The following is a 26236-nucleotide window of genomic DNA, read 5'->3' on the forward strand; positions in this document are numbered from 1 at the left end:
AATTCCACTTCTGTGTAATTCTTGAATTGTTCTGGAGCCCCATCTGCCTTTGCACTCAAATCTCCAAGAAAACCATTTATTTGAGGCTCTTTTGCCAACCCTCCTAGGAAGGAAGGAATCTAGTCACTTTAGTATTGTGCAAGATGCTCGTTTCCCCCTTCCATTCTCTTTCTCTTAAATAATTCAGCTACCACTGTTTGATATTTCTTTTAAAAATAATGAATCCCCAAAATTGCCTGTCTCTTCCCCCCCACCCCATTCCCTCCTTCTTTCTGTTTTATAGGATTGTATCTTTGTTTCAGACAACAAGGGTTTTGATAGGATTAAGTCCAATGTCTCCATAAGCATCCTTGTAATCTCATTCATATCTTTATTCTCCCTCATGGCCATACGCCATGTCATATACTTACATTTCTTGCTTTACCTTTTCAGCTTCATATCCATAATTGAATGCCAAGACTAAAAGCTCTTTTGTTAAATAGCAACAACTTCCTGCTTCATGATGTTTAATCATTTTCAGCACCTTTTGCTCAGCTGAGAAATGATTCGTAACTGCTTCTTACATCTATGAATAGACAGCATCACAACTGTCTACCGCTTTACTCACTTTTACTATGTACCCTTGAAACATGCACTTTCTCTATGACAAAGCTTTTATATCCTCTTCTTCAGAGTGACCCTCTCCTTCTCTTGACTTAAGATGAAAGCTCTTAATATGTCTTAAATATTGAATTTTTCCACAGTCTTTCCAGATAAACTGCATCTCATTCAAAATCTTATAATAACTTTAGCAATTCCTTGGTAGTGGACACAACCCAAAAATACATGTGTGTGCATTTTTCTGGTGACATACTTATATACATGTTGCCTAGTTCAATTAGAAAAATTGCTACAAATAAGGGACTCACTCCTTCCTAACTTCCTCTGGTATTGGTACCATGCACAAGGTTCTGTGGTCAGAATAACTAGTGGTTATCATCTTTTTAAAGATGGAATAATGTAACACAGACTCTTTATGCAAGTGGCTCCTACGTTTCACCTGACTTCCTGAACCACATTGGCCTCTGTGATTCTGGTCCCAAGCTCTATTCCTACAGTTAAGAGGAACATTATTTTAATGAAAATATGCCATTTACCTGCATCCATGGTACATATTATCTTGCATTGACAACCATCAGATTATTATTAAGTCAATTTATAGAAACTTAATAAAGATTCTGAATTTAACAAAGATAGATGGATAATCAGATGATAGGTATATATAGCAAACAGGTAGGTAGGTACACAGACACAAACAGAAGGACAGACCATCCCAGTAAATTCTAAGGGAAAGGAAATACAACATAGAATAAGTCCTTAAAAAGGTGTATTGGATTTGTTACTCCAAAAGCCAAAGAAATTCATCTTATGCACGAATTCATCTTATGCATGCCTAAGTGCAGAATGGATGAAGCTTTATCATGCCATGTTTGTTGAATGAATTCATTTTCTTGACTATACATTTTGTGCCATTGCTATGGATGCCAAAACTGTCCTTGAGTCTAAGGCACACACAGTCTAGCAGAAGATAAAATAAACTATAATACCATGTGTCAAGTGTTTTAAGTCATGGCATCAGACACTTGACTGCAGGAGGTTAATGGTTGATTGGAAGGGGAGAAAGTGAGTGTGGACTATTTTTTTCAAGGTGTTTGGTGAGGAAAGGTATGAAACAGAGTGGCAGAATAAAGGGAAAACAAAATTTAAGTGGGATAAAGGAGATGGATCGGAGGCTTTATGGGAGAAGCTAACAAAAGGAATGATGGAAAAATTACAGAAAAAGAGAAATCTGTGGAGAGTGACATTGACACTATTTTATTTATCAAGTCCTAACTTAGTATTTTTAATCATTAGAAGAATCATTTCTAATAAAAATGCTGCTGGATTTTTATTGCTGCCATCACATTATGGAAATCTTTAGATAAAATTATAAAACTGTCCCAAGAATGCTTATAAAAATGTACACTTTAAATTAAAAATTTTAAGTTACCCAGAAAATATTTCAAAATGCAGGAAAAAAATCAATGTAAGCATATTTATCACAGCATATTATATTAAGAATTCATGTGAAGCAAAGGTCCAGAAGAAATGTATTTGTTTGTAATAATTAACACACACACGATAAAATATTATGCAACCATTGAAACTGCTAACAAAAATTTTTATAATACTCTAACAAGCATTTTTACCATATTCAGTGTGGGAAGAGTACATACAGTGTGATTACAATTAAGTCAGATAGAGACAAGACAGAGGGAGGGAGAGGGAGGTGGAGGGAGAAAGAAGGGAGGGAGAGGGAGGTGGAGGAGTGAAGGAGGAGGGGGAAGAAAAAGGAGGAGAAGAAGAATAAAGAAAATAGTACTGTGGTAGCTACAAAATACACCAAAAATTTTAAGCAGTCATTTTTAGGTAGTCATCTTCGTAGTGGCAATATAGAAGGATCCCTACAGGCAATCTGAAATGATCTTCTTTTAGACCAATAGTTTAATATCTTATCCTACCGCAGCTCTGAGATGATGAACAGGGGTTAGTCCCCATATTTTCCTAGATTTGTTTTTTCTAATAATCACTCTAGGAGAATGTTAATAGCTGTTGGACTCTAAAAATAATATTTTATTACACTAACTATGTACAGTTTTTTGTGTGTGTGCGCTAATCATACCTCAATAAAGTGATTTAAAAATAAACACTAAAGTAAATTACATAAATTTAAATAAATGCTTATTTTAAGCATTCTTATACTCTGGAATTGTAACATCAGAAACTGAGGCAACTCAATTACCTGCACTTGTTCTATCTCTTCCATAGGCAGCATGCTGTTACTTCCACAGCATGTGGAAGTATGCTTACTTCCACTAAGTATGTCCCTTAGTGACCAAATGGCTCCCTCTGCTTACCCTTAGTTTCTGGTCTCTCATCACTTAGTCTGTGAGGCACCAAAATAACACTGGTATGGCTCTGCTTCTTCCTAATGAATTCTTAACCAACTATTGCAAGGCTACCTGAATCATTTACTTAGATTTTCATAGATCAAATTTGGAAAAGAAATAAATCAGCTCAACTCATTTTTTAATGCCACCATATAGATTGCTGTTCATTCTATGCATCTGTGAGCCATATTCAAACACCTCTGGTCCAAGCAGTTATGGCAAAGAGGCCAAGGTCATATGTACAAAATACAATTATCTAGGTAGCTAGAAATATGTGGCACTGGCATGACAGTTATTCAGATGATTGGCTTATCCAATACAACATGGTCACTTAGGCAGCAGACACTATGGATTCCTGAACTGGAACACTAGAAATTCTAAATCAAATAAGAAACCAACCACTAGGAGCACCTGGGTGGCTCAGTCGGTAAAGCATCTGACTCTTGATTTCAGCTCAGGTCATGATCTCACACTTCATGAGATCAAGCCCCACACTGGGCTCTGCTCAGACAGCACAGAGCCTGTTTGGGATTCTCTCTCTCCATCTCTCTCTTTCCTTCCTCTACCAAAATAAATAATTAAACATGAAGGAAGGAAGGAAGGAAGGAAGGAAGGAAGGAAGGAAGGAAGGAAGGAAGGGAGGAAGCAAGGAAGGAAGGAAGGAAAGAAAGAAAGAAAGAAAGAAAGAAAGAAAGAAAGGAAGGAAGGAAGAAACCAACAACATTCCACTACCCATTCCATCACTACTGTGATGATAGTGAACTGACACAGGAAGTCACAGAAGAGTTCCTGGCAGAAACTCACTAAGTTTCCATAATTTGAGAGGATGAGAGCAGACAGTGGAAAAGATGAAAACTATTCTATTTCTACTACTATAGATCATTTAAGACCTGTTGGGCCAAATGAGTAATCCAAGACATACGGGTTTACTAGGTTATGGCAAGTCCCCTCCCTGATGCAGTGTTTAGTAGCACCAAAAAGAAAGCTGGTTGCAGTCACACTGTGTCCCTGGACATGAAGCTAGGCTAAAGAGACGTTGTATAAAGAACTTTACCTGCATACTTTGACATCACCGCATATTAGAAAAGAAAATACAGGAAAATAAAAGCCCCCCTTGATGGGAATATCTATGATCTATTTTCTCTGTACCTATTTCTGGCTTTAGAACTTCATTGTCCAGTACAGTACCCACTACCATATGTGGCTATTTAAATTTAAATGTAATTAAATTAGATTAAATTAAAAATTTATGGGTTTGTATCCTGAGCAATGCCTACAATGGAAGATTCCTCCCTAGGAGGCAGCTGCCTGTCAGCATGGGCTCAAGAATTTGTGAACAGCAAAATCCAACCTGGAAACGTGGTTGTGTTCACTAAGCCCACCTGCTCCTACCGCAGAAGGATCCAAGAGCTCCTCAGTCAATTGTCTTCACAGAAGGGTTTTTGGAATTTGTTGATAATCACAGCCACTAGTTACACAATCAAGAATCAAAATTATTTGAAACAGCTCACAAGAGCCAGAAAGGTACCTTGGGTCTTTATTGGTAAAGATTGTATAAGTGGATGCACTTATCTGACAGAAATGCATCACAGTGGGGAACTGTTGAAACAGCTAAAGCAAATTAGAGGTCTATAATAAGTATAGAGCAGACCCCAGGCTGATATCCCCTATGAAAGCTGGATGGCATTGCAGATGATACCACACTTCCTGGCGGATATATGTGGGGCTAATAGCTCCAGCAACTGTTTCCTTAAAATTCTGAAATATATTCACCAAAAAAAGAGGGGTGTAATTTTTTGGGAAAAAATAGCTTTTGCTTTTTTTGATTCAGTATTAAAACTGAGCCAACTTGCCCCAAACCACGGGTCTGAGAAGAGTGATGGACATCCTGAGATTCCTCTCGATTGGCCCTTCAGGTTCCAAAATACCATGACAAGTTACAGCTTAGGATTCAGTCAGGGACCCAAAAGATGTCCTCTCTTCGACACGTGTTTCTTATGAACTGTTCTCTATATGCCAGGACTCCTCTAGCTCCAAGCCAGCGTTTTTCAACAAAGTTTATCCCAGACCCTCTGGGATGAATCTATAATTGGTTTTCTGCTACTGCTTGAAAGTTATTTTGTTGAGTCTGACTTTTTGGAATTTGCATTATGAAAACAATATGTATTTTCAATACGCTTTTTCAAGCTGCATGTGTTTCCCCAGTCATCATCCCCATCCCACCCCATCCTATCTTGAGAATCTCTGCTCTGAACCAGTGTTCTTAACCTTAACAATTGACAGATCTCATAGGAAATGTTCAACAGTTCTGTGAAAGGACTTGAGGACCCAATTTGAGATATGCCACATAAGTTAAACATGTTTGGTCTTCACTTGGTGCCACAGGGATCAAGGGTGCAAGTGTAGCTGCTGTGGCACCTCTGTTATGCAAGATGGTTGTCCAGGTAATAAGTCTGTATTAACTTGTTCAGAATATGAACAGAAGTAAAATATAAAATTTAAAGTGTTATCACAGAAAACTTGCAACCGCCTCCCCTAAGACTATCTCTGTGAAGTGGCCAAATTTGAGAAACACAGTCCTAAATGATTCTCTCTCACCTTTTTCCCTCCACTCTATGAAATCTTTAGGGTCTCTTATTGTGACATTTGTTCTAGAATTGCAATATTAAGTTAATTTCCTTCTTCAGTCTCTAGTGTGAATGGTTGATTTCTTTTCTAATAAAGAAATACCTAAAGATGAAAAAAAATTCAGTTCCTGAGCTGCACTAGCCAAATTTCAAGGCTCAATTGTCACATGCGGCTAGTGACTATCATATTAGACAATGCAATATAGAACATTTCTTTCCTAGAGCACTGATTGGTAGTAATACACAAGTACTAACCATCAAATTTACTTGATGAATTTCAAAAGTCTATTTGGAAAAATATATGAGAATCAGAAAAAATATCAAAAAAAGGGAAAAGAAACAGGGAATGCACACTGAAGTAGTATGAAAATACATGCAAAGCTGCTATAATTAAACAGTACTGGAGATATCAAAAGAAATAGAAAAATAGGTCAATGCACAATTTGCTAGTACAGAAATATTTCTAAATATATCTGAGAATTTAAAATTTTTTAAATATGTCACTTCAAATCACTGGTATTAGAACAATTAGATGTAAATTTTAGAGAAAATAAAATAATTATTAGCTACTTACTTTACATCAATTAAAAAAATTACTCCAGATAAGATTAAAGATCTAACTGTGTTCAAAACAGCTTAACAATCTTGACATAAAAAAGATGGAAAAGGCTTTTTAAGGAAGATAGGAAACCAGGAATAATTATAGATACAAAATAGGAAAAAATCGTGAGGTATATATAAACCTGAACCTTCAAATCAAAACGGTTTGCTGTGTAACATGCATAGCAATGAAGAGGCCATTATCTGGAAATGGCTTTAACATATTCTAAATTTAAAGGATAAGAAGAGAATTTTAAAAGGAATCCAAGCAGGGGAAAAAAATGGCATCCCCCCCCCCAAAAAAGCATACATTTTAGTCAAGATTCCTTTAAACAGTAACAAAAAATGACTGTATATTTAACTTCAAATTCCAAAAAGTAATAATAGTATAGGCCACTTGGACCACGATTCAATAAAGGTGGAAAAAGTTTTTAAAGTATACATCTAAAAAAACAATCAAATGTAAATGTAAGGACACAAAACCACACTGTTCTAAATAATTCCTAGGGCAAAGAAGAAATCAAAGCTCTAATTATAGACTGTTTAGAAAAGAAGGATACTAAAGAACCTCCAGCTCCTGACAAATGATGAATTAGCTTGAGCTACAGGATTCCTCTAAAAAAAATTAAGAAGTAAATAAGAATAAAAGAGGAGAGCTCAGATACAAAGAACTAATCTGCAAGAACCTCTTGCAGAGAAACAAAGAAGCATCTTCTGGAATCTTCCATTTAGACAAGCTTAAGAGGAGCCTGTCTCAGATTCTTTCCTTAAACTCACCAGAAGGTCTATAAGCTAGTGCTCTGGTTCATCACCCTTCCTTGCACATTACAGATAGTACAGTTACAGCCTCAGATGAAACTGACCTCACAGGCAAGAACAGCTAGATAATAAGAAGTATATGAAAAATTATATTTTATAAAGATGCCCACACCTATATGTTCATTCATTCCCATATGTCCTTCTTACAATGTAACTGATACTCCCCTCACCAAGAAATGTGTTCTATGTTCTTTCCTCTTGAATTTGGGCAGAGACTCATGCCTGCCTCAAACAATGGCATAGGGAAAAGTGATCTATATGACTATATGACTATATGATCTATATGACTTCCAAAATATATTACAATTCTGCCTGATGTTCCTTCTTTTTCCTTCCCTCTCTCTCTTTGGAATGTAGCCACCATGTTGTGGAGAAACTTAAGCCAAGAAGAGAAGTCACATGTGGGTTTTCCTGTAGACAGCCCCAACCAGGATCCAACCAACACCTGCAACCACCACCAGAAATGTGAGACAATGCAATTCCTATCACTCCAGTCCCCAGCCTTCAAGTGTTGCAGCTGAGGCCCCAGATACTGTGGAACAGAAATAAGCCAGCCCTGCTGTATGTTGTCTGAATTTTGGAACCACAGAAACCAAGAATGACAAAAAATGATTACTGTTTTCTAAAGTCACTAAGTTTTAAGAGAATCTGTCATAAGTTTGTTGTGCAGCAACAGATAACTAACACAAAATATATTTGTTGCAAAGAAAAGCTTTATTACATAAAGTAGGATACAAAACAAGAATAAAATTCTCAAAGAAATAGGGCAGGCTTTAGATTATATGGAACAGGCACCAGAAGTCAAAAAGAATAATCAAACAGAAATATTGGACACTAAAAATATAATACTTGAAAAACAAAATATAATAGATGAAATAAATTACAGGATCTATAAAGTCTAAGAAGGGATAAAGATATGAAAATTAAGAGAGAAGGAGAATAGAAAAAGATACCAACATATGGATAATAGAAATCCCAGAAAATGACAAAGAAAAGGACGGGAGAAAAATTCAAAGGTAATAATGATATGTTTCCCTGAATTACAGAATTGATTAAAGACCTTAAATCCAAAAATCTATAGAGAATGCAAAATTTAATAGTTACAGAAAAATCTACTCTATGCATGTTACAGCAAAATTTAAAAACATCGAAGTCATAAAGGATAATTTTTTTTTGTTTTTGCATGTGTGTTGCTTCACTGGTTTCCTAATTAAGTTTGTGATTAGATAAATAATGCATAATATTTGGGAAGATTAGATATTACCTTCTCCAGAAATCCTTCCCTAACCAGCCCCCTCTGAGGACAGATTAAGTGTCCCTATTTTGGGATTCCATAATATCCTGCTCACAACTCAGAAATTGTTCTTACCATGCTGTGTCTGTCCCCATCTATTAGCATGTTGAGTAGTGGTTATTAACAAGAGTGACACATCAAACCCCCAGAGGAGTTGTTTTTGTTATTGATGGTGTTTCTTAATCTACTTGTTCAGATCCCACTGCAGGGCTTTTGAACTTGAATCTTTAGGAGTGGAGTACAAGTTTTTAAAACTATTCCAAGATTTAACCTTGGTTAAAATCATCAATACAGAGGAAAGGGACTACATATTTACCCCTGTATCCTAAGACTTACACAGTGCCTGGTAGACAGCATAGGACCAGAAAAATGTCTGCTAAATGAACTCATGAAATTTAGATGTACATTATTTCTAACATGTATAAAATAATATTTATGTCTCCAAAACCATGGCAACTTGTTTTGCACTATGAAAATTCAATGTCATTTACTAATCCTAACATTGTATCTGAGTTATCTAATATCCTTATGCATTCTTTTGTCAGAGATCAAGTTTTATGTTAGTATTGACATACTGTCGAGAATCTTGATTTCAAGTGAACATTTTCCTTCTAATGCTAGATACCGGGCAGCTTAAACTGAAATCTGTCATGTACCTTTGCATTCCAGATTTAGCTATGATTACATAGTGGTTTTAGTCCATCGATAGATATCTCACTTTCCCCAAGAACAATATGATGCAGGTTTCTGAGGGGAAAAAAAGGCACTGAATAAGGGATTTTACATAGAAAAGATTAAAATTCCTGAATGTATCAAGAAACCATTATCTGTTCTTAGAATTTCAAATGACAGTAGTAACTGTTGTCATTAAATGTAGAAAACTCCATAAAACAACTGCTTATTTTCTACTACTCTTTTTAGGAAGAATCCACATATGGTCTCCACCCACAGTGATTATTTTAGCTTTGAAACCATTAGGAAAGTCTGAACAGGCCCTTGGCAAGTTTAATACCTTATACTTGTATAATGCCTTCCAATTTCCAGAGCATCTTCACTTACATTATCTCATTTGGGCATTACAGCGACCCTATGAGGTTTACACAGCAAGTATAATTGCTTACCCTTTATAGATGAAGAACTTGAGATTCCAGTCTGATAAGTGATTGACTCAGAGAATCAGAGCAGAGCTGGGATGAGGATCAGAACATCTGCCTACCTGCATGGTGCTCTCTCCATCACTGTACAGTGCTTCCAGAAGATTCTGCCCAAAGAAGCAATGGAATACGGGCATTTACATATTTAATTGTCCTGTACTCTCAAAGTCCACTAATGACTTATTTCAGTTGGAATTTTGGGAAGAAGTACATCCTCAATCACGTAAAATGGAGAAAGAGAATAGATAAATTACACAGTACAATATCAAGAAAGAATCTTCGTATGGTGTTGTGATGTGTTTCCTATGTGTTACATGAAGAATTTCCTTCTTTTCAAAATTTAAAAACTATATGCAATTTTAAAAGCCAATTAACAGATTCAAAATCACAGCTCTGTGCAATTAGTATCAGAAATTTGGGTCAACATTTATAGGAGACGTTTGTTTGTGTGCCAGGAAGTTTGATGTTTTCTATAATTCCTGTTTAACCTTCCCTCAGTCTTATGAGTGTATGCCATTTACATTATCCAGGCTTTCATAAGAGGTGAGCGCAGCATTCTATGCTGTGTGCCAGCAATAATCATGAAAATATGTGAAATGTGACCGACCCCATGCCAAAACTAGGTTTCATAAAAAGTGATCTGTCCATGATTCAGTTGGCGGGCAGGGTGCACAGCTGACTGATATTTAAACTTTTAGGAAGTTAATGCCCAGAGGAAGCATATAAGACAGATGTGGAAATTCATAGAGAAGTTCATCATAGGACATTGTGTTATGGAAATGGGAGAAAATTTTTCCACTTCCCTAATTCACAGGAATGTTATAGGAATGAGTGTCAACAAAACATTGAACTACCTAGATAAATACAGTTGAGCCTCCCCAAAAAAGACAAAATGTAAGTTACAGATTCATCTAACTTCCAAATTTCTTTGTATAATCTATAAAACTGACTAGATATGCAAGAGGGACAAATTAATGACCCTCTGAGAGTTTTCCCATTTCATAACTTAGAGTTTTTAAATTTTATAAATTAAGGCTTAATTTTAATTTTAAAAATAAATTTTAATACAGAAGGAATAAACAGCTGATTCATTCTGGTTCCATGCACTACTTTTCCATTAGACTTTTAATTTTTTTTTTCTACAGAGAGAGAGAGCACAAGCCAGGGAGAGAAGCAGGAGAGAGAGAGAAAATCTCAAGCAGGCTCCATGCTCAGTGCAGAGCTCCATGTGGGGCTCCATCCCATGACGCGGGATCATGACCGATGTCAAAATCAAGAGTCAGACACTCAACTGACTGAGCCGCCGAGGCGCCCCTATTTTTCCATTAGATTTGATATTTTTCAAGCAGTCAGTAGCTCAACTGTGATGTCAGATAATATATGCCACATGGATCCTGCACCACATCAGTGGCCAGCAGTTCTCTATTTCCCCACCCCCATGCAGCTGAGCTCAAAGCAGAGCTGTCATCCTCAACACTTCCCACGGATGCATTCTAAGATTTTCTCCATGAGACAATAGGGCAGAACAAGAAATGCCTGAATCTCAGAAACCTGCACACTCATTTCAGCTCATACACCTGGGTCTCCATAGATTGGATCTACACACGGAAGAGAATCAGCAGAACTTCCACATTACACAATTTTTCTCTCCTCTTATATTCAAGATGAATCCAATAACAATATCTAGGGTTTCTACCTTAGCCAGCCGATTCTAAGCTGCACTTAGAGCTCTTTGACAAATGTACCATGGAGCTCCAGACTGAAAATGCTTTTCCCTTCCAATCTTATGATCAATGGGTTTCCACAGAATTTACATGGTACTTCAATATTGGAAATGGAATTAAAGTAGCAAGGACATATTCATTCAATATTCATTTACAGAGTATATACCAAGAGCTAGGCACTTTGCTCATATTAAGTATTTTATAGATTTACATCAATAACTTGAATTCCTTCAACCACATAATATATGTTAAATCGTACACATGCAGTTGAGGTACAATAAAAAAAGAGTCATCATACTTAAAAGATATTGCCATTCAGAAAATGACCATCTAACTGTAAATGGTATAGCTCTTACATCATGTATTGGAAGGAAAAAAGCCAGAAGAGAATTGCTCTTTGCTCCTAGAGCTCATTCAGTCATATTTTCTCTCATCGAAGGGTTATGTAGGTATCTGACGCTCTAAGTAAGTTTAAAACTTACTGACAATTTGACATTCTAAATAAGTTTAAATTTGATATTCTAAACAAGTTTAAAACTTTATATGGAAATAGATCATCTCTAAATGCTATGATTTTAAATTTCTCATTCTAAGATTTACCCTTTTTTACAACATGCTGCAGGATGGTAAATTATCAGAAGCCATGTCTCCTAACCATGAAGGAGTTAAAATAACGTATTTTATTATAACCAGACTGACTTAAAAGAAGATAGGCCTTCCACAGTTAAACCAAATAGAGATAAAATTGAAAAGATAGTGATGCATAAATATACAGGTTAATAAGAAGTGAGCAAGTCTAAGATCTTGATCTATCATGCATCATCCTCCAGTATGAATGATTTCATTTGCTTTTTAAATAGATAAATACAAAAACAGCATTTTCCCTTGGCAAGAAAGTAACTGTTTTGTATTATTTACCTAGACTGCATCTGTGTTTCTAAAAAGAACAGTAAATACATTTCTGGAGCAAGACATGTTTCTGTGATAATGTGACTAATGCTCCTTAAACACTTTGGAGATTATTAGAATGCTTTCCAGAAGCTGCTATTGAACTCAGTTGGTTTAGCAAGAACACAAGATAAAAAGGAAAACATGTTCTCAGCATATTTTACTAAACTATTAGTAGAGAGCTGCAATCGGAAGTCCTCCAGCAGGGTAACTGCCAGAAGGTGAGGACCAGGATTCTGCCCAGGAATTCAGAGGACAATCTGGTTCCAAGCCAGTGTGAAAACTATATAGGCCCAGGATTCCTCTTTCAGGAAGGCTCTCTGAATGAACAACTCAACTTGGGTGATGCCCTCCCCGCCACCATCCACATCCCAAATCCTGGACTTTCCGCCTGCCCTGAGAAGTTAGATTCATAATATGGTTGTTGAAGAATTTTCTAACAGGTGTTCAGAACTTAACTGAGCAAGCACTTCACAAGAATGTTAAAGAGAAATAAAAGACCTGATGAGATTAAGTTATATGTGTTCCTTCCAAAGACAGGCCAGACCTGGGAGAATTATGGCTTAATGCAATAACCTTCTCTGATTTCTCAAACATCCTAGAACTGGGTGGTGGTGGTACCATCCAGGATGTACTCATCCTTCTAATTCATGACAGATTAATTCAGTATCTGTTGAGCTGCTATGGTGTGACCCCATGGAGTTCATATGTTAGAGAGGTGGGGAGACAGACAAATAAGTGACAGACTAATAAACAGCCAACAATAATTTGGGTGATGTAAAATAAGTGATATAAGTATTGCAAAGAGAGTGACAAACTGATGCCAATTTAAATGCAGGTGGTCAGAGATCTTGCTGAAAGTGAGCCACTTAAGAGAGAAATTATATGAAGAGTCAGAAACAGTTTTATAAGTTCTAGTCACTCACGTCTTCAAACAATTTTTTTGAAAGTTATCACATCGTATAACATTTTTTAAAATCTTGACATTACACACTTAGGAATTTAATTAATTTTTTACCAGTTTTGTTTTTAACATTACTTGGAAAAAAGTCCTCCTCCCAGATTGTCTACTTATAAGATTCTTCTAAGAACCCATATGTATTTGACCAAGTTTGCCTGCCTTGCTTCACTTTATTTAAATTTTTCTTCTAATTCCAGATTTCAAGCTACATTACAAAGCTGTAGTGATCCAGGCAGTATGGTACCAGCACAAAAATAGACACAAATTTCAATGGAACAGAACAGAAAACCCAGAAATGAACTCACAACTGTATGGTCAACTAATCTTTGACAAATCAAGAAAGAATATCCAATGGAAAAAAAACAGACTCTTCAACAAATAGTGTTAGGAAAACTGGATGGCAACGTGCAAAAGAAACTGGATAACTTTTTTACCATACACAAAAATAAATTCAAAAAGGGTGAAAGACTTAAATGTGAGACATAAAAGCAGTATACATATAACAAAATAACATTTATACACACACACACATATATATACATATATGTATACATATATGTATATATGGAGAGAGAGAGAGAGAGAGAGAGAGAGAGAGAGAGAGAGAGAGAGAGAGAGAGAATGGAATATTATCCATAAAAGGAATTAAATCTTGCCATTTTCAATGACGTGGATGGAGCTACAGAGTACTGTGCTAAGCAAAATAAATAAGTCAGAGAAAGACAAATACCATATGAGTTCACTCATATGTAGAATTTAAGAAACAAAACAAACAAACATGAGGTGGGGGAAGAGAGGAAAACCAAGAAACAGACTCTTAATTGTAGAGTTACCAGACTGATGGTTGGGGGGCAGGGAGGGGGCTGTGTTAAATAGGTGATGGGAATTAAGGACACTTGTGATGAGGACTGGGTGTTGTATGTAAGTTTTGAATCACTAAATTCTACACCTGAAATGAATATTACACTGTATGTTAACTAACTGGCATGTAAATAAAAATTTGAATGCATAGATCAATTGATCGATTAATCAATAGATAGATAATTTCTTCTAATGAGACTTCCACAGATTCTCTCTGATCCTTTTACTCAGTACTTATTGATTTATTTCCAGGATTGACTGTAATAAATATGTTTAGTTCTTTCCCCCAGACTTTTCCCCAGAGCTTTGATTACCAGAGCTTGTGACATTACAATATTGTCTCTTTAACGTTCAATTTACCCTCAAATTTAACATTTCTAAAACTAAATATATTACCCTATTCCTCCACCTTCCCTCAAAAACAAATATTTCTGCTTTATTTCGTCTTTTCTGTTAAGAGTATTATGATCATCTCATTGTGACTTAGAACCTCAGTGTCATAGTTTTTTTAGAAAGAATGGGTTTTGTGTCATTTTGTTTTGTTTTTGAAGTTGCTCCATTAGAAACAACATTTAGTATTTACTTATATAGACTTAGAGGAATGCTTTAAAATAACATTCCAGAATTTTCATAATTCATTTATCAGTTGGCTAATCATTACTAGATTAAAATTATATTCACCAGGTCAGTTTCAAAAGGTGGTTGAACAGATTCAGCCTCTTATGGCAAACACAGCTTACTCTTCTAAGAAAACAAACACAATTCTCTACAGTAAACATTTTAACAAATGTAGTTGTTTTGGTTTTTTTAAACAATCAATCTGAAGTTTATAAAACATCAAGTCTTAGAACTAGTAAAACAAACCTCTGACTGTTACAGAAAAACCCTATGCTCTTTTAAGTAAACAGATTGACAGAAATTCAACATTAGAATGGCAAGATACAGAAGTATATTTAGCTCAAATTTTTGGATAACGTATTTAACTTCTAATTCCATATGGGCACATATGGCTATTACCTACTCAGTCTGTGTCCAAAAATGTATTTTTTTGATACTTGTTCAAATGGTTTAGTAGAACTTGATCAAGTTTCTATATTGATCATGGGTCTTTTTCCTCACATATTTGCTAACTAATGAAAAAGCTGTGTTCACACTACTTAAACTCAAGATGCAAACATGGATGCTTAAAAATGTCTTTATTCCTTTAACACATCCTTCCATCCATTCATATCCACACAGTTCTGATCAATATTCCGTCCCCTACCCCGAAGTCAATGCAGGATTTAAGATGCCATTTTGTTGTTTTCTTTCGACTTGTTTTTTAACCAACTAAGAAACTGTCTAAGTTTTATACATGCACAGGTCTCCAAGAAAAAATAAATTTCATAAAACTTGAATGTTAAATGTTATTGTGGAAGAATATGATGTTCATCAACATTTCAAGAAGTCTGAAGAATACACTTCTGAATCTGTTTAACATCATTCTAAGTTGTTGGACAATAGCACTCTTTTTTTTTTTTTTCAAACAGCATCTTTAAAATATCAAAGAACAACAGTCCTATAGAAAACCCTTTCACTGAAGGCTGGATTGTTTTACCTTTTTATTCTTCCTTCCCAGAATCACTCTTCCAATGCCTTCTGACCATGGCCAACTCCCCTCTCTCATCCCAGAAATGCACCCCTTATCTACTCCCCTTATTTCAAGATGTTTGGCAGCACTCCACAGTAGCCAATGCTTTGTGCAAATCTAAGAAAAGAGAATGGAGAAAAACAGAGTACCCTAATAGCAGAGGCATGATATTCCTGGAGAACCAAAGACATCATGGTATTCTTCATGTAACAAATTTCATGGGTATGATACTTCTGTCATCTTGAGGGCAAAATTATATTCATCTTACAAATTTAAGTGTTTATTTCAGACTCTAAAATGTTTATTCAATGAGTGATAAGAGTATAATGTTAATTGCTGATCTGTTCCTAATTAGGTGCTATACAAACTAGGTTATGAATATTGCTCTTGCCTTTTAAAAGCCTAAAATCTGAGACAGAGAAAAACATAGGCTTTACAGAAAAGTGTAAGCACCCACCGATCAACTGAATTCACAACATTTTAACACACAAATACTTGGCACCAAAGAATGCAGGCATAATAAAGCATAAATAGGCTATCATTGAACTCATGGAGCTAAAAATTCTAATAAAGAGAAAGTTCTTAAAAGATAGCAGAGGCATAAAATATATCATAAGAGAAGCAGATAATATAATGCAGAACATGGCAGACAGATTATAAGGAGGTGTCCATGATTCTTAAGATGTTCATGCCTTTCTGTAATTCCTTCCCCCTTGAAAGTGGGCAAGACCTGTGACTTGATTCCAACTAGAAGAAAGTGGCAAAGGTGATTCGATATGCACAATTAAGTGTCCATGATTACCTAGGAGCATACAGTCCATCTTACTGGAGTCCCTCTCTCTCCATTGCTGGCTTCAAAGAAGCCACCAAACCTGCAGTGGCAAAGAAATGAATTCTTTCAACAACCTGAGGGAGCTTAGAAACAGATGCCCTCCCACTTAAACTTCTAGATGAGAACCCAATCCAGACAGGCTGACACCTTGATTACAGCTTTATGAGAGCCTAAGCAAAGGACCAGGTAAGCTGTGCCAGAGTTCCTTCCCCACAGAAACTGTAAAATAAATTTACACGTTGTTTTAAGCCACTAAGTTTGGGCTACTTTGTTATGCAAAAGATAGCCTATACACAGAGGCTCAAATGAAAGAATATCAGATTGTAAGCAACCAGAAAATTTTCATTGAGGAAGTAGCATTTTTACAGATGTTATGGATATTAAGGAATGATTATGATTTGAACACTTACAGATTAAGGCAACAAATGTCTCTCTCTCTTTTTTTAATGTTTATTTATTTTTGAGAGAGAGAAAGCACAAGCAGAGGAGGGGTAGAGAGAGAGGGAGACACAGAACCTGAAGCAGGCTCCAGGTTCCAAGCTGTCAGCACAGAGCCCAACGCGGGGCTTGAACCCATGAACCGTGAGATCATGACTTGAGCTAAAGTCGGATGCTTAGCCGACTGAGCCACCCAGGCCCCCCAACAAATGTCTCTCTCTCTTTTTTTTTATTAACTTGTTTTATTTTTTTAAATTTACATCCAGAGAAAGACAAAAATCATGACTTCACTCATATGAGGATTTTAAGAGACAAAACAGATGAACATAAGGGAAGGAAAACAAAAAACAGGGAGGGGGACAAAACAGAAGAGACTCATAAATATGGAGAACAAACTGAGGGTTACGGGACGGGTTGTGGGGGGGGGGAGGATGGGCTAAATGGGTAAGGGTACTAAGGAATCTACTCCTGAAATCATTGTTGCAACTACAAATGTCTCTCTTAATTTGAGAGAGCTACCATGTTTAGTCTGAAAATTAAAAATTAAAGCATGAAAAATAAATAAAATAAAAGCATGAAATGTCAAAAAGAAACAGCTCATTTAATACTGAGAAACCTAAAGCTTTCACACTAAGATACAAAGCAAGGATATCCCCTCTCACCACTCCTTTACAAACTAGACGGCAAATACTTGCTAATGTAATACAAGAAGAAAAAGAAAAAAAGGTGTGCAGATTAAGAAGGAAGACATGAGGCACCTGGGTGGCTCAGTCAGTTGAGCTTCCAACTTAGGCTCAGGTCGCGATCTCGCAGTTAGTGAGTTCCAACCCCGCACTGGGCCCTGAGCTGACAGCTAGGAGCCTGGAGCCTGCTTCAGATTCTGTGTCTCCCTCTCTCTCTGCCCCTCCCCTACTCACACTCTGTCTCTCAAAAATAAATAAACATTAAAAAAAAAAAAGGAAGACATAACTGTCTTTGTTCACAGATGGTTTGATCATCTATGTAAAAAATCCAAAACAATCAACAAAAAACTCCTGAAACTAATAAGCAATTATAGTAATATTGTATGATATAAGATTAATATACAAAAGTCATTTGCTTTTCTATGTATTAACAATGAACAAGTGGAATTTGAAATTAAAAACACAATACCATTTACATTATCACCTAAAAACTTGAAATACTTAGTTATAAATCTAGCAAAATATATACAAGATCTATATGAGGAAAACTACAAAATTCTAAAAAATGAAATCAAATAAGAATTAAATACATGGATAGATGTCCCATGTGTGTGGATAGGAAGAGTCAATATTTTCAAGGAGTCAGTTCTTCCCAACTTGATCTACAGATTTAATGCAATCCTAATAAAAATTCCTACAAGTTATTTTGTGGATATCAACAAACTGAGTCTTATATTTATATAAAGAGGCAAAAGACCCAAAATAACCAATAAAATATTGAAGGAAAAGAACAAAGTGAGATGATTGATCCTATCCAACTTGAAGACTTACTATAAAGCTACAGTAATCAAGTCAGTGTGGTACTTTCGATCAAGCCATAAAAAAACATGAAGAATATTTTAATGCATATTATTAAGGTAAAGAAGTCAATATGAGAAGGTCCCAAACTGTATGATTCCAACTACATAACATTCCAGAAAAGACAAAACTATGGAGGCAATTAAAAAAATAAATACATAAGTGGTTGACCAGGGTTGGGTGGGGGTAGGTGAATAGGCAGAGCATAGATGATTTTCAGGCCAGTAAAAATACCCTTTATTATATTATAATGATAAATATATGCCATTATACATTTGTCCAAAACCATACAGAATCCAACACCAAGAATGAACCTAAGGTATCCTATGGATTTGGAGTGATTTTGACATGTCATTGTAGATGCAACCTTGGCAACAAATGTACCACTCTGATGAGTGGTGTTGATAACAAGGGAGGCTATATGTGGGGGGAAGGGCAGTGAGTAGGGGCTATATGGAAAATCTCTGTACCTTCCTCTCAATTGTATTGTAAGCCTAAAAGAGTTCCAAATAAAAGTCTTTTAAAAAATAAGAAACACCTATAGGCCAGGTTGCTTAGAGTGTAGAATAGGTAGAAGTAACCAATATTCTTTGCAAGATGACTCAAAACATTATACCAAGGAGTTCATAATTTATGTGGGGAGCAAATAGATGTCACTGAAGATTTTTTGAATTGGCAGCAATGTGATCGAAGATGTGTTCAGATAAGATAATTCTTATTAATAAAAGCTTAAGCACTGTATTGGAGAAAACACAAAGCCCAGAGGAACTGAGGTAAGAAGGGGATGATTTAGAGGAGTGTGAAGGGGAAATTGTAGTGGGAGAAGTTTCCAGAAGCATGCACAAATGGAAGTGAAAAAAGGTAGCAACTGCTCGGCATGGAAGGGCAGAGTTGACTCCGCTTAGGTTTCAAACCTAAGCTACCTTTCTTTCATGAATAGATCAAAAGAGATCCATGAATGGTCAAAGGAAAGAAAGGCAAAGAAGCTATAAGATGGTGTTGCTGCCAAGCATTTTTATCTATGCGTCTTGACGGAACAGTCTTAAATAAATTTCCAAGTACCCCATTGAAAATGTCTCAAAACAAAGTAAAATATTTCTATGTGGCACTATTGGAAGTAGGAGTGAGTCAAATCCTGCTATTAGCTGTGTCCACGTGATACTTGTATTCTTTCATATGCATGACTTTGGATAAAATATGAGCTACACTTAATAATTTCATCATTATACAATATTTCTCAAATGTATATGTAATATGATTTTTTAACATAATGAGATAGTATACACCTATCTTCAGTAAAAAAAAAAAAATGAAGGTGTAATATACTCAGCAAGCTAATTACAGGTCACCAGAGTATAGGTAATTCAGAGAAACTTACAAAATCCAACATCTCCATTTCCACCATCACATATATTGAAACCACCGTGACAATGCTGTCATTTTCCTTCGTGAGACAGAGGCAGGATGGCAGGCTCTAAATAATGCATAAGCTACCAACATTCCTGCTCATATCCTTTTCAAAAAATGGTGAGGCATCTCTTTTACAGTCCACAAAGAATTGAAATCATATGGTGAGCTCTTGGCACAAGTTGCAGTTTCTTCAGTGCACCCATGTCAGGGACACAGACTGCCACAGCATACAGATGAGGCCTGCACCCAGAGGGCCTCCTGACTGCAGACTTTCCCAAGGCTGGAAGATCCACATGAGCTTTGAATCCCGCCTCTACCTCTTCCTCACCAATGAGCATTTCTCTCACCCACTTCATTCCTTTCTTGTGAAGTCAGATTAATATTTTACACAAGTCAACAGGGCTCTCAGAAAAATGTGTGACTCTTTCCTTTACCTCAGAATACAGATCCCAGCTTGGTAGACTGAAAATAGAATAGAAAATATAACCATTGTGCAAGTTGGTACTAGCTCTCAATTACAGGGCCACATGGATACACACTGACAGTTCAGTGTTTCCCTGAGAGTAGGAGCACAGAAGATCCAGGGAGGGAGAAGGAGGGTGAGAAGAAATGAGCACTGCCCAAGCATAATGTACATTCCCCTTTGTTGTCTTCTCTTTTTCTCTGGATATTCCCTAGGCTTTCAACTTTCAGTATGAATTTTTCCAAGATCACTCTAACTGAAACAACTCACTCTGGTCCCTGAATGCATAGCAACTCCAAGAGCACGACGCTCCTCTGTGAGATCTCTTACAGTGTTGCTTTCTTTAACCATTTGTGGTATGTATATGACTTACACTTACTACCAAGTAAAGGCCATAAGGTAGAGAATGTGTAATATCTTTGGTTACCTACCACTTACATTATTCCTTCCAGTGCGCAATAATGGGAACATAACAGGTTTTCAATAAATATCAATGAAATGAATAAGGACTAATCTAAGAAAAGCCAATTTCCTTGGAGGAGTGGGATTAGTGACATATACAGGATTTACCAGAGAGTAACCATGTTATTCTAATCTTACATGAAGAGAGATAAATATAATTCCTTGAAGGGAAAGAGGAACAAGCTGGGAATGAGGGGCTAAAACTTCATTCTATACATGGTGCATTCACTGGTAGGGCCAAATTTTCCAATTTAGCCTAAGACCATGGAAAGCTATTAATACTATTCAGTAGGAACTTACATGTTAGAAACTATAAAAAGAAGATAAATAAATTTATCTAAGCATTTTTTTGTGTGTTTTGTTTTGTTTTGTTTTTACTATTTACATGACTGTATGTTGGAAATGTATTTTCTAGTCATTTATCTTTCTAGGCACCTAGCACAGCTTAGTTCCTTGCCACATAGCCATGGGTACTGGCATTTTGGCTGGCTGATTACACACACTGGGCTGTAAATGATCCCCAAGCCTACTTTATGTATGAACAAACAGACACAAAAAGGCCAAATATTTTGCACATGGCCTCATAACATAATAAAAGAAGTCACAAATTGAGCCTTGTTCTTCTGTTCCATGATAACACTTAGTCTGTAGTCAACAAATATTACACAGTTAGTGTGGGGAGGTGTGAAGTATATTACAGACCTGCTTTTGAGATCCTAGACCTGTGCGACTTTGGGAAAGTTACTTTATCCTTCTGTGACACAGTTTTGACATCACCAAAGAGGGCAATTCCTAACAGACAGGCATTATATGATTGGAGATACATCTAAAACAGTGATTCCCAAAAGTCAAAGTAAATTAGAATCACCTGCAGGGCCTGTTAAAAGATGAGGTGACAGCCTCCATCCCTTGACGTTCTCATTTTGTAGTTCAGGAGTGGAGGCCAAGAATTTGCAATTCTAACAAGATCTCAAGTGATACTGATGCTGAGGACATAGAGGCCACTCATTGAGTACTCCTGGTCTAAAGCAACTAACAGGGGTGACTGGGTGGCTCAGTTAGTTGAGCATCCAACTCTTGATTTTGGCTCAGATCAGGATTCCAGGGACATGGGATTGAGCCCCACACTGGGCTTCGCACTGAATATGGAGTCTGCTGAAGATTCTGTCTCTCCCTCTGCCCCTCTCCCCTGCTTGCACTTGCTTGCTCTCTCTCTCTTGTGTGCGCTCTCTCTCTATATATAAAAAATAAATAAATAAAGCAACTAACATGGATTGGACACTCAGTAATTAGTAGCTATTATTATTTCTGAAGCATAAAAATCAGTTTAATGAAATGCTAGATGACAGGGAAGGTATTGAACATCCACAGAAGATATAACCAACAACACAAGTCCTGTCAACTGAGAACCGAGATGGAAGGTCATTTCAGCCAAAACTAATCTGAAAGATTTAAGATGGAAGTAATGCTCTTTAATTTTTAGTAAAAAAAAAAAAAATCCCTTAATTTTACAAATGACTTCTACACATTTTTTTAATGACTTGTACAAAACACTATATGGAAATGATTTACTTGTCTCTCTTCTTCCTCTTCATGTGTGACTTCTTTCCCTGAATGCCGTGAAACTTTCATGGCCAAGAAGTTGGATGATTAACATTAATGGGAGTTGCCTGCACTAATCCCTTGTGCATAACTGGAAGAATGGATTTCTATCTGCTAAACTATTCCAGACTTAGCCTTTACACACATAATAAAATGTAGTGTCAAAAAATTCTGTAAATGTGTTTTATGTAAAAGTGAACACATGGAGGTTAGAATGTTGGCTCATATGTATGAGACATGGGATACTACTAATATCTATAATTTTAAACAACGAATGCACACATGTAGGGGCTATTTGAGAAAAAAAATGCCTAGAACACTTTTGGAACTATAAAGTAAAAAAGGCAAATATTGAACCAGATGTAAGCTTCAGATTTGAGGCTATACCCATGTTACCTACTTCTATTAATTCTGCCAGTTATCAAAAGTTAAAAGAAGTGAAGATCATACAAATATTCCTACTCATCCATTCTTCATATCAAAGATGAACTGATTCTGTCCTCAACTCCTCTCTCTCAAATGTCCCTTCATTTTCATTTCCAGTTCTCCATTTCAGAGCCTCATTACCTCTCACCTACAATATTTCAATAACCACTTAATTCCCCATTGCTCCATTCGAAGATATCTCACCCTTAATGCCATATAATTTTTTTTCTTATCATTCAGCCCTCTATTCACAAGGCAATTATTTGCATTGCCTAATTACTAAAGTCCAAAGTTGGCCTGGTAATCAAGACCTCCATGATTTGGCCCTAATCCCATTGTCCACTGTTCTACTATTTTTTTTTTTATATTCACGTCACTCCAGGCATGTTGAATAACCAGACTTCTGGCAAATCTTGAGCTTTCATTCTTCTATATTGTTGCTCACAGTATCTCTGTCTCTTTAAATAACTAATAAAAAAATTTAATGCTTTATTATTTATAAAACAATTTCACAAGAATAGTCTCAATTGATCCCCAAAGGATTAAATAGAGTTGTAAACTAGGCATTTTCCTTTCCATTTAACAGAAGAGTAGAGACTTACAGAAATTACATATTGATAGAAATAGCCCAGCAGAGATACAACTGCCATAATTCTAAAACAAAATCAAACCAAAAACGTACACACATGCACACACACAGACACACACACACACACACACACACACACACACACACAAACACACAAATGGGAATCATTCCAACCTTGAACAATCTCATCTTATAGATCATAATAAGGAAAGAAGTTGCAAGATCTATACATCAAAAGAATTCATCTGAGAATGTGCCTTGATAGAACGTGAATCAATTCAATAATAATTACATTTAGGCAGGCTGATGTAGAATGAATTCCAATAGCCTGAATATGGATCCTCTATGGACCTACCAAGTCATCCTATTGAAAAGTTCATGACTAATAGGTTATTTATTAATTTTCAACCTAGGGAGTTTTGCACCCCAGAAAACAGAATTTTCCCTTCTTAAGTTTCTATTCTTTGGCTTTTATATCCTTTTACCCCTCAAAAAGGAAACCAAAAGTTTGTGATGACGCTAGCTATCTTCTCACTGTTTAATGTTGCTGTCAATAAAAAAATAAATTTGTTTTATCACAAGAAAAACAAGGAGATGGTAGGTTTTGACCTGTAGAATCTAAAAGATGTAAGTCTGACTAAAGGACCAACTAGGTCAAAATTACCTGGTACTTTGTTAAAAATGTAGATATAAATTAGAACCTAAGATATGGGCCCCAGAAGTACATTTTTCAAGCACTTCAAATGATTCTCATGTCCTCTAATCTGTAAGATACAATAGAGATCTTCCACCCATATCAAAATGGAGTAGCTTGTATGAAACCAGATTTTCTGTCTCAGACAACCATAAAAGATGAATAAAATGCAAACAAAAAGAAACAAAACACAACAAAACAAAAACAAAAAAACTCAATAGCTATTGAAAGGCTTCTGAGAGCAACCAAGGAAGCCTGGACTTGAGGGATTAATCTCAAGGAGAATAGAGAAGTGCATTGAGGTAAACCTCATATCCACCACCATTTTTTTCTACAATTCGTTTCCTAATTCCCAGCATGATTCACAAAAACCATACAAAAAGCTACAGCCCCAACCATGTGGTAACAATGGGCTTGGAAATAAAAATTTGAATTCAGAATTATCATGGCAACCAGGATATGAGGCGTCAAAATCCAGGAGAAAATAAAATCATAGGAAAGTAAACCAACATACATTTTGGCTCTTGCCCTTATATATTGGCTAAATGGAACAAGAGGTAAAAATGTCACCTTGAAGCTGCTAAGATTTTTAAAAACTAAGATTTTTAAAAATATTTTCACAGAGCTTGGACGTTAAAATATGAGTTCAGGGTCTTCCAAAGGTCAGGGGTTATTTATGGTAAACCATCCAGACATTCAGATAAGACCTCAGAAGGATAGCAGATCAGTAGTAAGAACAAACCAGAAACAGACCTGTCTGAAAATCAGCCTTAATTCACCTCATCATTGATTGGATTATCCTTTACTCTAACTGCCTTCTGGAATAAAAATCAATTCTCTCAGAAGGAAGATGATATTATTAAAATCTTTTTCAAGTTTTATATTGAAATTCAAACTTCCAAGCATAACTAGAAGTAATACTATATGACAAAAAAGTAACAGACCTATAGTAATGCAGGTATTGGAATGATCACAGGGAATATTAGAATAACTGACATGTATGTTCAAGAAAATAGTTTAAAATATAGAAAACTATCAATAATATCCAAAGTATGGAGATAGTCCGAATGTCCATGAACTGATGAATGAATAAAGAAGGTGTGCTAAATATATACAATGGAATATTACTTGGCCATCAAAAAGAATGAAATCTTGCCATTTGCAATGATGTGGATGGAGCTAGAATGTCTTATGCTAAGCAAAATAAGTAAATCAAATAAGACAAATACCATATGATTTCACGCATATGTGGAATTTAAGAAACAAAATAGATGAACATATGGGAAGTGGGGGGGCAGTAAAAAGAGAAGAGAGGAAAACAAACCATGAAGATTCATTAATCATTAAGATTATTAATGATAGAGAACAAACTGTGGGATAATGGAGGGAAGTGGATAGGAGATGGGCTAGTTGGGTGATGGGTACTAAGGAGAGTACTTGTGATGAGCACTAGGTGTTGTACGTAAGTGATGAATCACTGAATTCTATTCCTGAAACCAATATCACATTGTATGTTAACTAAAATTTAAATTAAAAAATAAAATATAGAAAACTTCATAGATAACTGAATCTATAGAAATAAAAATTAATAATTTAGAAATTAAGTTAAGAAATTAGGAGATGGGTTTAACAACTAATTAGATACAACATAAGGGAGTATTAGTGAACTAGAAGAAAGTTTAGTATAAAATATCCAAACTAAACCACATTCAGATCTTAAATAAAAAAGAAGTATGTAAGGAACATATGAGACAAGAGAAAAACATCTAACATAAGAAAGAGGGAAAAAATGTGATCAAGAAGTATCCAAAAAAAGTATTCAATGAGATAATGACCTGAAAAAATATAGATCAGCAATAAAGTCTAATGCCAACTTTTCAACAGAAATGAGAAAAACCAGGAGACAATGGAAAGAAATATTTAAAGAGCTGGAAGAAAATAGCTGCAAACCTAAAATTCTATGTCTAGTGAAAATAATAAAGACTAAGTAAAGCAATTTTTTAGACAAAAAAAGAGAGAAGACATTGCCAGCAGGTACACCTTAAAAAAATCTGAAACGAAGTTCTTCAGGCAAAAGAAAACGATTGCAGTTACAAACATGGTAATAAAAACAATAAAAAAGTCTCAAAAAAGTTAAAATGTTGATGAATTTTAATAAATGTTGACTGTTTAAAATAGTAATAATAATTCCT

The 26236-nt window shown here is 35.8% G+C and overlaps 1 protein-coding gene and 1 long non-coding RNA gene across 3 annotated transcripts in view; one reads left to right on the forward strand and one right to left on the reverse strand.

Annotated features, from left to right (window-relative positions):
• The window catches only part of LOC128314385 (uncharacterized), a 261252-nt gene that overhangs the window by 167786 nt on the left and 67230 nt on the right, over positions 1-26236 (reverse strand). The window lies entirely within an intron of this gene.
• Positions 4146-4604, forward strand: LOC106965753 (glutaredoxin-1-like). Its single transcript, XM_053216495.1, has one exon. The coding sequence runs from the start codon at positions 4239-4241 to the stop codon at positions 4602-4604; it is 366 nt and encodes a 121-aa protein (XP_053072470.1). The 5' UTR covers positions 4146-4238.

Source organism: Acinonyx jubatus, chromosome A1, assembly GCF_027475565.1.
Source record: "Acinonyx jubatus isolate Ajub_Pintada_27869175 chromosome A1, VMU_Ajub_asm_v1.0, whole genome shotgun sequence".
In the NCBI taxonomy this organism is placed as follows: domain Eukaryota; kingdom Metazoa; phylum Chordata; class Mammalia; order Carnivora; family Felidae; genus Acinonyx; species Acinonyx jubatus.

What these genes read in the sequence shown, in the direction of transcription:
- LOC106965753 (XM_053216495.1), top strand. Translation starts at nt 4,239, where the DNA reads ATGCCTACAATGGAAGATTCCTCCCTAGGAGGCAGCTGCCTGTCAGCA.